Raw genomic sequence first — 12,075 nt, 5'->3', positions numbered from 1 at the left:
TAAAATGTATAGCCCGATCGACCCTGAGGCACCCGAAAATCAGGGGGGCAGTGAATCTTGCTTTTGCCAGTCAGTCAGCCCCAGATATAGGGAGGAAACTTCAGAAAATTGAAGGATTTGAAGGGAAGAATCTGAGTTAGTGGGAGTAGCAGAAAAGGTGTTTAACAACAGGGATGCACAGGAGGATGAAAAAACAGACAAAAAGTTGGTTAAGGTTTTGGCATTACATGAGGCAGGTAGGGGATGATAAATGGAAAGAAGAGCCTAAGCACAGAGAAGGCAAGTGGGGAGACTTAGATTCAGATCAGTGCACTTACTGTAAGGAAAAAGGACACTGGCCCAGGGAGTGCCCCAAAAGGAAGATGGCAATGCTGGCCACCAGAGTAAAAATTAAAGTCGAGGGGAAATCAGTTGATTTTTTGGTGGACACGGGAGCCCAATTTTCATCATTACTTAAACGTATAGGAAAACTACTTGGAGAGGAAGTCTGGGTACAAGGAGCAAATGGCACAGAGACACACAAATGGACAACAGAAAGGACTTTAAATTTGGCCTTGGGAATAGTTAAACATCGATTTTTGGTCCTCCCTAATGCCCCATATAACTTGATGGGAAGAGATCTCCACAAGTTACGAGCTGGCATTCAGTTCTCGGAAGGAGACATGACTGTAACCTTGAGACAACCCGCTGTACAGGCGCTTATGGCAGCAGTAGATAAATACCTCCTTTACGAGCCAGTCTCAAAACCAGAGGAGACAAAGCGGGGGGGGGGGGGGGGGCCTCCCCAAATCCCACAGGTCGAGCTTTCCGAGGTCTGGGCAGAAAGGAAGCCCCCTGGCTTGGCCAGGGGACAACCTCCAGTGGTGGTACAATTAAAGGCGATGGCTATGGCTGTTCGCGTTCGGCAGTACCCCCTTCCCCGGGAAGCAAAGGACGGGATCAGAAAACATATTAACCGCCTCCAAGGAGACAGGATCCTAGTTCCTTGCAAATCTCCATGGGACACACCTTTGCTGCCCATCAAAAAGGCCAAGACTGGGGAGTCCTGACCTGTTCAGGACCTACGGGAAGTTAAGAAACGGGTTGAAGATATCCACCCGACGGTGCCTAACGCCTATAACCTACTCTCCCTCCTGGGCCTCAAAAGAACTGTGTACACCGTCTTAGATCTCCATGATGCATTTTTCTGCATATCTTTAGCAAGGGAATCTCAGCCCCTTTTTGCTTTTGAGTGGTCCGACCCACAGGAAGGGTTCTAAGGCCAGCTCACCTGGACAAGACTTCCCCAAGGATTCAAGAATTCACCCACCATTTTTGACGAGGCCCTACACAAGGATTTGCGTGAGTACAGAACCTCCAACCCAGGAGTCACTCTGTTACAGTATATTGATGACTTGCTAGTAGCCGCTGAGGACTATGAGTCATGTTTGTGGGGGGACGAGACCTCTCTTACAGACTCTGCAGGAAAAAGGGTATCAGGTGTCAGCAAAGAAAGCACAGCTCTGTCAGAGCCATGCCACTTATTTAGGCTTTGATCTCCACAAGGGAGTGCGTTCACTGTCTGAGGCCAGGAAACAGGTGATCACCCGATGCCCCCACGTCCCAACAAGTGAGGGAGTTTCTTGGGACGGTGGGCTACTGTAGACTGTGGATACCACGGTTTGCGGAGATGGCCCGGCCTCTCTACGAACTGGCAAAAGGGGGGTTGACTATGATAGAGTGGACAGCTGAGGCAGAAGGAGCATTTGGGGAATTACAAACAGCCTTACTGAGTGCCCCAGCACTGGCCATCCCAGATGTTACCAAGCCCTCCCAATTGTATGTGGATAAAAAGGCAGGGGGGGTGGCCAAAGGAGTTTTGACTCAGACTCCGGGGCCTTGGCAGAGGCCAGTAGCCTATCTTAGCAAGAAACTAGATCCAGTAGTGGCTGGGTCCCCCCTTGCCTCCGCATAATTGCTGCAATGGCCCTCCTGGTCAAGGATGCAAGTAAATTGACTTTGGGTCAAAATCTCATCCTGACCACCACCCATGCTATCGAGGGCCTTCTCCGGACTCCACCAGACCAATGGATGATAAATGCCTGAGTGACGGGGTATCAGGTGCTCCTCCTCAACGAACCAAGAGCGACCTTCTGGCCCCCGTCGGTGCTAAATCCAGCCACGCTGCTGCCAGAGGAGCTGGCTGACCACCCACACGACTGTGGGGAGGTCCTAACCCAAGTCGCGGAAATAAGGCCGGATCTCAGAGACATTCCCCTCCCGGATGCCAAGATGACTCTGTTCACAGATGGGAGTAGCTACATGGTCAATGGAAAGAGGTATGCGGAGGCTGCGGTGGTTTCTCCTGAGCAGGAACTCTGGACAGTAGCCCTGCCACCGAGAACTTCAGCACAAAAAGTGGAACTGATTGCACTCACTAAGGCACTGCAGATGGCCAAAGGTTAAACCGCCAACATCTATACGGACAGCAGGTGCCTTTGCTACTCTCCATATACATGGGGCTATTTATAAAGAAAGGGGCCTATTAACAGCAGAAGGAAAAGGAATTAAAAACAGAGGAGAAATATTGGCTCTCCTCCAGGCTATTTGGGACCCAAAAGAGATGGCCATTATGCATTGCCCGGGACACCCAAAGGGGACTGATCTGATTTCAAAAGGAAACCAATTAGCAGATCAAGCCACAAAGCAAGCAGCCTGAGAAACAGTACAAGAACTGGTTTATGCTCCCGGCTCCAGCCCTACCAGAAAAACCGAACTATTCAGAAGAAGATTTAAAGTATTTACAAAAATGGGTTAAACTGGACTATGAAGGGGACTGGGCTAAGACTAAAGCAGGAAAAATAATTCTTCCTTGAAGACTAGGTAAGAAGTTAGTAGACCAGATACATCAGGGTGCTCATTTGGGGATACGCAAACTCAACGAGCTTATAGGGAAGCAGTTCCAGGTTTCTAAATTAGGGCGTATGGTTCAGGATGTAGTTGATAGATGTGCTCAATGCCAGGCAGTTAATGTGGGAAGAACTAAAATGGGAAGAGGGAAAAAAGAAAGAGGTAAGGAACCAGGAATTTATTGGGAAATAGATTTTACAGAAATGAAACCCGGAAAATATGGGCACAAGTATATGTTAGTTTTTGTAGATACCTTTTCAGGCGGGGTAGAGGCTTTTTCTGCCAAACATGAGACGGCAGGAGTGATAGCCAAAAAGCTACTAGAAGAAATAATTCCTAGGTTTGGGCTGCCTCTCATGATCAGGTCAGACAATGGCCCTACATTTGTGAGTTCAGTCTCACAGGCATTAGCCAAGGCCATGGGCACTAATTGGAAACTACATTGAGCCTACCGGCCCCAGAGCTCCGGGCAAGTAGAGAGAATGAACCAGACTTAAAGAGACCTTGACAAAACTAATTCTGGAGACTGGCAGTGGTGGGTGGATCTCCTTCCTTTCGCCCTCCTCAGGGCACGAGGTACACCCTATTTAAACAAGGTGACCCCATTTGAAATAATGTTCGGGGGACCCCACCCCCCACCCCGCTCTGTCCTCAGCTACAAGAGGTTGCTCTAGCAGAAATGACTGATCAGTCTGTACTCCAGTAACCGCAGGCATTACAATCTGTCTTAAAAAGAAGCCCACACAAGAATCCGGACTGCCCACACTGGGAAGGAGACGGAGGTGGAACCACATCCTTACAAACCCGGGGACTTGGTTTGGATACGTTGCTATCAAGTGGGAAACTTGGAGCCTCGATGGAAGGGACCATTTACTGTCATCCTGACCACCCCCACGGCAGTAAAAGTAGAAGGCATTAGGGCCTGGATTCACGTGGGTCACGTCAAACGAGCCGAGGACGAGGACGCCCCCCAGAGATGGAAACCGCAGCTGACAGACCCCACTGACCGTGGACTAAAGCTAAGACTAAAAGAACTGTGAGTTTATTGTTGCTCCTATTTTACCTGTTTAAGTATAGGTGGAAAATTAGATGAACAGAATTAGGAAAAATGGAAAAGGTTATACAAAGCGGTAAATGGCTAACTCATCAGCCGACTGTGCACTACTGTTTCTTTTTGGCCCCTGCGTTATAAATGCCCTAATGTCATTTGTACCAAAGAAAATTAGAGTGATAAAAATGTTAGTCTTGGGGCGCCTGGGTGGCTCAGTGGGTTAAAGCCCCCGCCTTCGGCTCGGGTCGTGACACCAGGGTCCTGGGATCGAGCCCCCCGTCGCGCTCTCTGTTCGGCAGGGAGCCTGCTTACTCCTCTCTCTGCCTGCTTGTGATCTCTGTCAAATAAATAAAATCTTAAAAAAAAAAAAAAGTTAGTCTTACATGCTCAATATAACCCCTTACAACAGGAGAACATAGAACTGGCTGAAAAGTCAAGGATTTGACTAATTTCCAAGGAAAAGGGGGGGAATGTGAGGGCCTATATGAGGGCCTGGTTAGCCAGAGGAACTTACTTGCAAACCCCGGATACGGGGGCGGGCCAGGCTGGATGGAGACATCCAATCAGTGGGGCGCACATGTATTTACTGTGGTGTGTTGCAATCTCATTGGCTACCTGTGTGTGGGCTGGGCTCAACCACCTTTATAAAGGTTAGTCTGTGAGGCTGGGGCGGTGGGAGTAGTAGGAGGAGTAGTAATAGTCATTGGGATAGCCGTTGGGGTAGCCGTTGTAATAGTCGTTGGGACAGCCGTTGGGATAGTGTTTGGGTGATAGTTGCTAGTGTAGTCGTCGGGGAGCGGCCCTGGGGAGCGGCCTCGTCGGGAGCGGTGTCATGGGGAGAAGAGTCTGCGTCATTGGGCTTGTCATCCTCATCGTCATCACCTCTTCGTCGTTGGGAGCGGCCTCGTCCAGGGAGCGGCCTCCTCGGGGTCGTTGTCGTCGCCTCTCCGTAAGAGATGGCCCCTACCAGTTGGTTTGATTTTTGATGCTTGGCGCGAAATAAAGCTTTGCTTGACTTTCGCTTTGCATCAGTCTCATTCCTTTGATCACGGACCCTAACAGTACCCATGTCGTTGTGTGTTTCTAGTCTTCAGCTTAAATAAGACAGCAAATAGGCTAGTTCTGTCTCCAAATTCGGTTGTACCACAGCTTCAATGTTACAGTTTGTGGCTTGTAACATGTCCTATGTGACAGACGTGGCATTACAATTTTAGGAGTCCTTTTGTGACACACAAATACGCCGTGTGACATAAAAAGGTTGGTAAGTAGTCTTATAAACCAACAGGGAGATGAATCATCGTCCTCACTGGTATTTACTGGAATCCACGGTGAGCACTTTGCGACGGTTAACTTTACGGGTCAACTTGACAGCGTCATAAGGCGTCGGGATATTTGGCTGAACAGTACTCTGGGTGTGTCTGTAGGGGTATTTCTGGATGAGATCAACATCTGAATTGGTAGACTGAGTGAGGAAGACTGCCTCTGCCATTGGCGGCGGGCCTCATTCGGTCTGTTGAAGGCCTGAACAGAACAGAAGCTAGAGTAGGGGGAAGTTTGCGCCCTCTGTCTTTGAGCTAGGATACTGGTCTTCTCCTGCCTTCGGATTCAGGCTGGGACTGGAACTTGCACCACTGGCTCTCCTGGTTCTCAGGCCTTCAGACTTGGAGTGGGACTGTGCTATCGGCTCTCTTGGAGCTTGCCCTCTCGCAGCCTCCTCACTACAGAGCATGGGATTCTCAACCTCCACGATTACATCAGCCAACTCCTTGGAATAACTCTCTTTAAATATAAATATGCACACATACATAAACATACACATGCACATATACACACATTTTGTTGGTTCTGCTTCTCCGGAGTTTTCTAATCCACTGCTGTACTGAGCTATGAATTAACAATTACCATATGCAGAATCTGTATCTTTTCTCCACTCCTGCCTTTCTCAACTCAAGGAATGCTCTGTGAGTGGCAAGAGTTTTTTTTAAGCCTCTGGTGGGGTGCCTGAGTGGCTCAGCCGGTTAAGCAGCTGCCTTTGGCTCAGGTCATGATCCCGGGGCCTTGGGATGGAACCCTGAATCGGGCTCCCTGCTCACTGGGGAGCCTGCTTCTCCCTCTCCTGCTCCCCCTGCTTGTGCCTCTTTTCACTCTCTCTTTTGCTCTGTCAAATAAATAAACAAAATCTTTAAAAAAAATAAAATAAATGCCCTTGGGAACAGAAAACTGGGTAATCACGGGAGAGGGTAGCTTTTAGGGACTTAAGGGCAAGCAATGGAGTGCTAGGAAGGGGCCATAAGAGGGAGCCATTAAGACAATGAGTTTGACCAAAACTTGTAATCTTTATATCCAATTTGCAAACACTTAAAATGTATAGTTTGCTTGGTCTCAGTGGCACAAGTGTTTCTTTTGTTTGATTTCCTACCACATTTCTAATGAACTGAAGATATTATCACCAAGTTAAAGTTTTGTGAAATCAGAACCTTGCCTTTTACTGGATATAATTTCGCTTCAGCCGTAGCTGGATGAAAATTCTAGAAAAGAATAAAGAGACCAGAAGAAAAAGCATCAAGTAGCCGCCAAGTGCTACCTACACAGAAACTCAGAGCTGCTGTGGATAAATACAGTGTCTTCTGAGAAAGATGAAACTGTTCGAGCTCAGTATTTTATGGAGCCTAATTTTGGTGCAAAACAACATTTGGATACAAAAAGCCAGAAAAAAACATCAGTCCTTTGTTGAAAGAAAGAAAGAAAGGAAGGAAGGAAGACAGACACAACAGGCCCAAAGCAGAGTCACTTGCCCCCACCACCGCAAACCAAACCTTCACCGCCTCTCCCAGGAGGGTGACCTTTATCCAGTGGACCGGAAGCTCCTGATCAACACTAGTGAGGTAATCCACATGAGAGACCCGACCCTCCTCCCAAAGAAAGGTGACTTTGCCAGTATAATCCACTCTATGCTAGGTAACGTCTTCTATCAGGCCCTCCTCGCCATAAAAGCCTACCATTTTGTACAGGTCCTTAGAGCTCCTTTCTGTTTGTTACGTGGGATGCTGCCTGATTCATGAATCTTTGAATAAAGCCAGTCTGATCTTCAAATTTACTCAGCTGAATTTTTTTTTAACAACTCCTAATCTCATATTCCTGGGCTCAGTGCCTCTGCGCTGTTGTTAGTGTGTTTAGTTTTGACTGGGGGTTCATTAAAGAGTCCAAGGAAAACTCTAAGGAAAAAAAAAAAAAAACCCAGAGGTCTAAAGGCTGACAAAACCCTGTAAACAACTGCAGTGTAGCTGAGGCAGAGAACAAACGTCCAGCGAGAAGAGCTGTGGGAGGAGGAAAGAGAAGGCAGAGGAGGAGGGACACCCCCTCTGCGGCTTCTACCTGCCATATTTGCCCGGCTGGTCCCCAGGGCCTGAAGTATCAGCTGCAGCTCCCTGACGGCTGTTGCAGCTTCTTCTCCACAGGACATGTCCGGCTCCAGCACCACTTCCAGAAGTCCAACTCCTACCAAAGACAGGCAGAGTCAGCCCGACTGCAGCTCTCCAAACTGACCCGCAGGTACAGTTGGCTGAGGTCTCAGGAAGAAGCCTGCATCACTGATGGGCTCTCTGCACGGGTTCCAACCTTTCAATTGTTTCTGCTCCCCCTCACACTTTTATTTTTAACTTTGGTTCTTTCAACGTCTGCCTGAGGTATCAAGCTCCTGGGTCTGTGACAGGGCGGCTATGTTCATCACACCTTCCGGGTGGGCTTTAGCAAGCCCGATGGGGATCACCATACAGGCTGTGTTCTCTAGTCAGCTGTGTCAAGACCAGCACTGATACTTGATCTGGGTCTGTCAAACTCCTGGGCCTGTTTCCTCAACTGGCTTAGGAGAACTCTAGAGGGGAAGGAAGGAAAGGTAAGAGACAATCTTCAAGCCTACCTGCCCTGTTCAAATCGATGAGCGTCTGAGACCGCAGCTCATCATGGAGGCTTTTGCCACTGTCTTGCTCCAGCTGGATCTGCTTGATCCTCACGGTCTTGGTGATCACCCGACTCGGCTTCTTCCCCACACACACACTATACGCTAAGCTCCCATTCACAGCAATCGGGAGCCTCTGCTGGGTAATCTGGTAGCCCGCCTGCACACAACATGCATTACATTACACCGTCACGAGGCCATAAATAGAAGCTGGAATCCATTTTACTAATTTCTTTTTAAGTCACAAAACCATAGGCTTACTTAAAAACACTTAGCCTGGCCTCTTCTGGCTTCTCCTCTCCCTCCCTCCCTTACCTTCCCTGCACCTCCCCAACCCCCAGTAATGATGCAATAAACACCACGAACCCCATCTTCCCTACCCAAGTACCATTTTGGGGGAATAACAATAATCTCACTGTCAGAGGCCTCTAAGAGAAGAATTTATTGTTTCCACTTAGCTCATTAGCCTAAACCCTGCATCTGATTACTGGGCTCTTGACAGACCCTCCTTATTAGAAAGTGCTGGCTAAGCATTCCGCCGTCAACTCTCAGCATGGCAGACAGCAGTTGCTAGAGCACTGAAGCCTGTTTTGTTCTTGCTCTTTAAGTTAACCAGTCACGCCAGCTGCCCTCCCAACCTGACAGCTTCCCCCGTTTCCCTCGCTAGGAAGTGCTCTGACAATCACAATTTGCTAACAGAAAACACGAGGTGCAAAAGTACTGACGGATGTGGCCAGGGCTCCCTCACGTCTTTGGAGTAGAGGAATAATGACTTTCGAAGGCCCACACGCATCCACACCCCATAAAGAGATGGGAGGGCAATGCGGAGAACTGGAGGACACAGAGGCAGTGCCCGTGGAGTCCCAGTTACTGTGCTGAGTTCTTCACACTGTTTAGTCCTCATGGCAACCCTAGGAGATGCATGGCACGGAAGGGGTTAAGGGCCACAGGGCTAGTAGGTATCCATGCCAGGATCTGAACATGGACAGTCAGGCTCCAGAGTCTGTGCTTTTAGCCACCAGGCCAGCATTTTTCAAACTGTCCCTGCATGGGAATCATCTGCGAGGCTGCACCTGAAGAGTTTCTGATTCTGCAGGTCTGGGGCAGCACCTGAGACATTTCTAACAGGTTCCCAGGAGGTGCTGATCTGAGGGGCGTGTGGGCCACACTTTGAGAACCACTCCGTTAGACCAACTCATTCTCTGTACTGAAAGAGCAAGTCTTAGTCTGTAAAAACTGAACTCTGAGTTGGGTTGCTGAACGAAATACAGGACGCTCAGTCCTGTCCAAATTTGAATGAACCTTTTATTCAGATAAACAACAAATACTTTTTTAGTCTAAGTGTGTTCCACGTTAACATTCAGCAACACTTACTCTGGTTATCTAGGCCACCTGGGCCAGAGAGACCAGAAAGCCACTGAGAATGAAAACATCTCGTTTTAGTCGCAGAACGCTGTCTCCCACCTTCACCAAATGGATTATCACTCTTAAAGGCCGGAAAAAAAGCAGCTTCATTTCCTTCATCCTACCAAGCAACAGAATTTGCTAACGGCTGGCAGCCAGGGGAAAAAGCAGCAGCAAGCAACTGGAGAAATAACACTCGGCTGCATTCTTAAATTTAATTCCACTCTGTCCTCACCCATGAAGACCACCAGCTCACCCTCACCCTCAGTTCAAGGAGAATAAGGTGAAGTGGTATCACCACGATCATTCTCCTAGATCTGAAGAAAGGGTGTGCTTACTATCAGAGGCTAAGATCAAATGAAGTATTACTTTAGGAAAACCCACTCGCCATTACAGTCTTGGTTCAGTTCAATATTATGAAAGACTGGCTTTAGTTCATCCTGGCCTTTCCTAAAGAAGAAACTTTATAATTTGAAGGCAAAAAACAGGTTAATATGGTTTACTGCCAATTTACAGCCAATTACTGTTGTTAGTCGAGGCTTCTGGTTCATGTTTCTGCTTCTTACTGTCCACTTACTTGCTCCTTGTGAGATGACAGAAATGTCCCTAGAGGGGACAGTCCTATTATTGGCAACTTCAACTTAGAAGAGGAGAGCTACCACTCTGTCTACGGAGCTGCATTTACTGGTGCATCAGCCTCGGAATTGGACTTGACCTCACAGGCAACTAGCACTGAACACCACGGCCGGGCCGAGCCTGAGAACATGGGCTTCTACTCCCTGTTCAATTATGAGGGAGCCAGCAGAAGCATGAGCCTAAGCAAGGAGTCAGCAATCAGGACAACTGCATCCAATCTAGTAAACATCGGGGGGCACCTGCCTTCATCAGGGCCAGGCAGAACCTCCCGCTGACTCGGACAGAGCTCCGACTGCAAACATGAGAGCCACAGCCCCCCTCCCTCGCGTCATGCCCCCCCCCCCCGCCCCAAGCTCCGAGAACGTACAGAGGGCGGACCGCCAAGCGTACTTACAGGGAGGTCTGCATAGAAGTAGTGTTTCCTGTCAAACAAGGACTTCTTGTTGATGTGGCAGTTCAGTGCCAGGCCTGTCATCACGGCTGCTTCTACGCACCTCCTGTTGAGAACCTATGGAAGCACGACACACGGCTCGTCTCAGATCCAGGCCGAACAAATGCTTCTCCCACACACTGACATCTTCCCTGAATATTCAGTTTGGCCCTTCAACAGGCATTATCTCTGGTTCTCTTGTGTGGGCAGCTCCAGTTCACAAGCAGACTCTTGTCTGTCTGGAAGTGGGAAAACTTTATATAAGAAAGGAAAATGCACACAGTGGTGGGTCCTGCAGGGTATTTAATGAACTGCCACATCGGAGATCCTTTTCCCCGGTACCGGGCATCAAAGTGAACAGGGAGGGGCCCGGCAAAGCTCAGCAGAGTGGTGAGTACGGGGAATCTACTTAATCTCATTCCCCGTGCACAGAATAAGGAGCCGGTCAGAATACAGAGGCAGCACAGGTTCCTAAGAGGAGGGTCCGAGAGGGAGCTCATGGAGTCACCTCAGTGAGGGTGGAAAACACTTCAGCAGAGAAAGAATGAATTTCTGGGGGCGCATGGATGGCTCAGTGGGTTAAGCCTCTGCCTTCAGCTCAGGTCATGATCTCAGGGTCCTGGGATCGAGCCCCACATCGGGCTCTCTGCTCAGCGGGGAGCCTGCTTCCTCCTCTCTCTCTCTCTGCCTGCCTACTCTCTCTCTCTGCCTACTTGTGATCTCTGCCAGAAAAAAAAAAAAAAGAATGAATTTCTGGAAATTCTGGGGAAAAAAATGTTATTTCCTAAAGGGCTGGGAAATGTGGCCTGCCCGCCCCCTTGCTTTCAGTCCAGGACTGGAGAACTCGAGAGGTGCACACCGAGTGTGCCCTGTACCCTGACTGTTCCTGCACCGCCAGTCCCTCCAGGGGCTCCCGGAACCCAAAGGTTCCTTCTGGGTCCCACCCTCCCCCACTTTCAGGAGTGAATGACCAAGAAATGACTAGCAAACTTCCCAATCCAAAAGGAGGTGAACAGCTTTTAAGAACTTTCGGGGTAGGGATGTGGGGTCTAGAATAAAGCTGACAACTGGAGATAAGGAGAAAGCATTCAAAGTTCTGGAGTCAGACGGGTTCTCCTATGTGTAAGTATAGCTGTATGAACAGAAGGCTCAGTTTGCTCACCTCTGAAGTAAGCATTTAGTATCTACCTTGAGAAGCGCAGAAAGTAACAGCCAGAACATCTACTCCATAGTAAGAAATAAATAACTAGCGCATTCTCCCCACTCTGCTTGCTAATGAAACACACTTCTATTCTTTATTAGAATATTTATAATGTTCTTTGTTTGTGTAGGGCTTTCCACTTATTTGTGTAGGGCTTTCCACAGCCACCATTTTATTCCAGCCTCACAGCAACCCTGTAGGGAAGGAATTTGTATGGTCTCGAAATTTCAGGAAAAGAAAAAACTAAGACCCAGAGATACCAAGAGACTCGTCCCAATCACAGAGATGGCAAACAGTCAAGTTAACTCCAAAGCACACACACGCCCTTGCCTAGTGGGTGATAAACAGAATCCCAGTGGCTTAGGGACCAGCCCTCCAGGCTGGAATAACGAGTGCGGCCCCCCCCCGCAACACAAGCACAGCTTGCCGATCAAACACAGATTTTGAAAACCAATCCATACAACAAAATGTAGGAGGCATCTCTACTTACTGCAATATGCAACCCC

General features: G+C 48.7%; 1 protein-coding gene across 1 annotated transcript in view; it reads right to left on the bottom strand.

Moving 5' to 3' along the window:
• The window catches only part of LOC111155658 (glutamyl-tRNA amidotransferase subunit B), a 102,286-nt gene that overhangs the window by 54,702 nt on the left and 35,509 nt on the right, over positions 1–12,075 (bottom strand). The window contains exons 3-5 of the mRNA XM_022515955.1: positions 10,333–10,446; positions 7,860–8,058; positions 7,316–7,438 (exon numbers count right to left, since the gene is read on the bottom strand). Coding sequence (XP_022371663.1) covers positions 7,316–7,438; positions 7,860–8,058; positions 10,333–10,446 — 436 coding nt within the window. The remainder of the gene's footprint in view (positions 1–7,315; positions 7,439–7,859; positions 8,059–10,332; positions 10,447–12,075) is intronic.

The sequence above is a fragment of the Enhydra lutris genome, unplaced genomic scaffold, assembly GCF_002288905.1.
Source record: "Enhydra lutris kenyoni isolate GAN:26980312 unplaced genomic scaffold, ASM228890v2 scaffoldscaffold3, whole genome shotgun sequence".
In the NCBI taxonomy this organism is placed as follows: Eukaryota; Metazoa; Chordata; class Mammalia; order Carnivora; family Mustelidae; genus Enhydra; species Enhydra lutris.
This window is presented reverse-complemented; position numbering and strand designations above follow the sequence as displayed.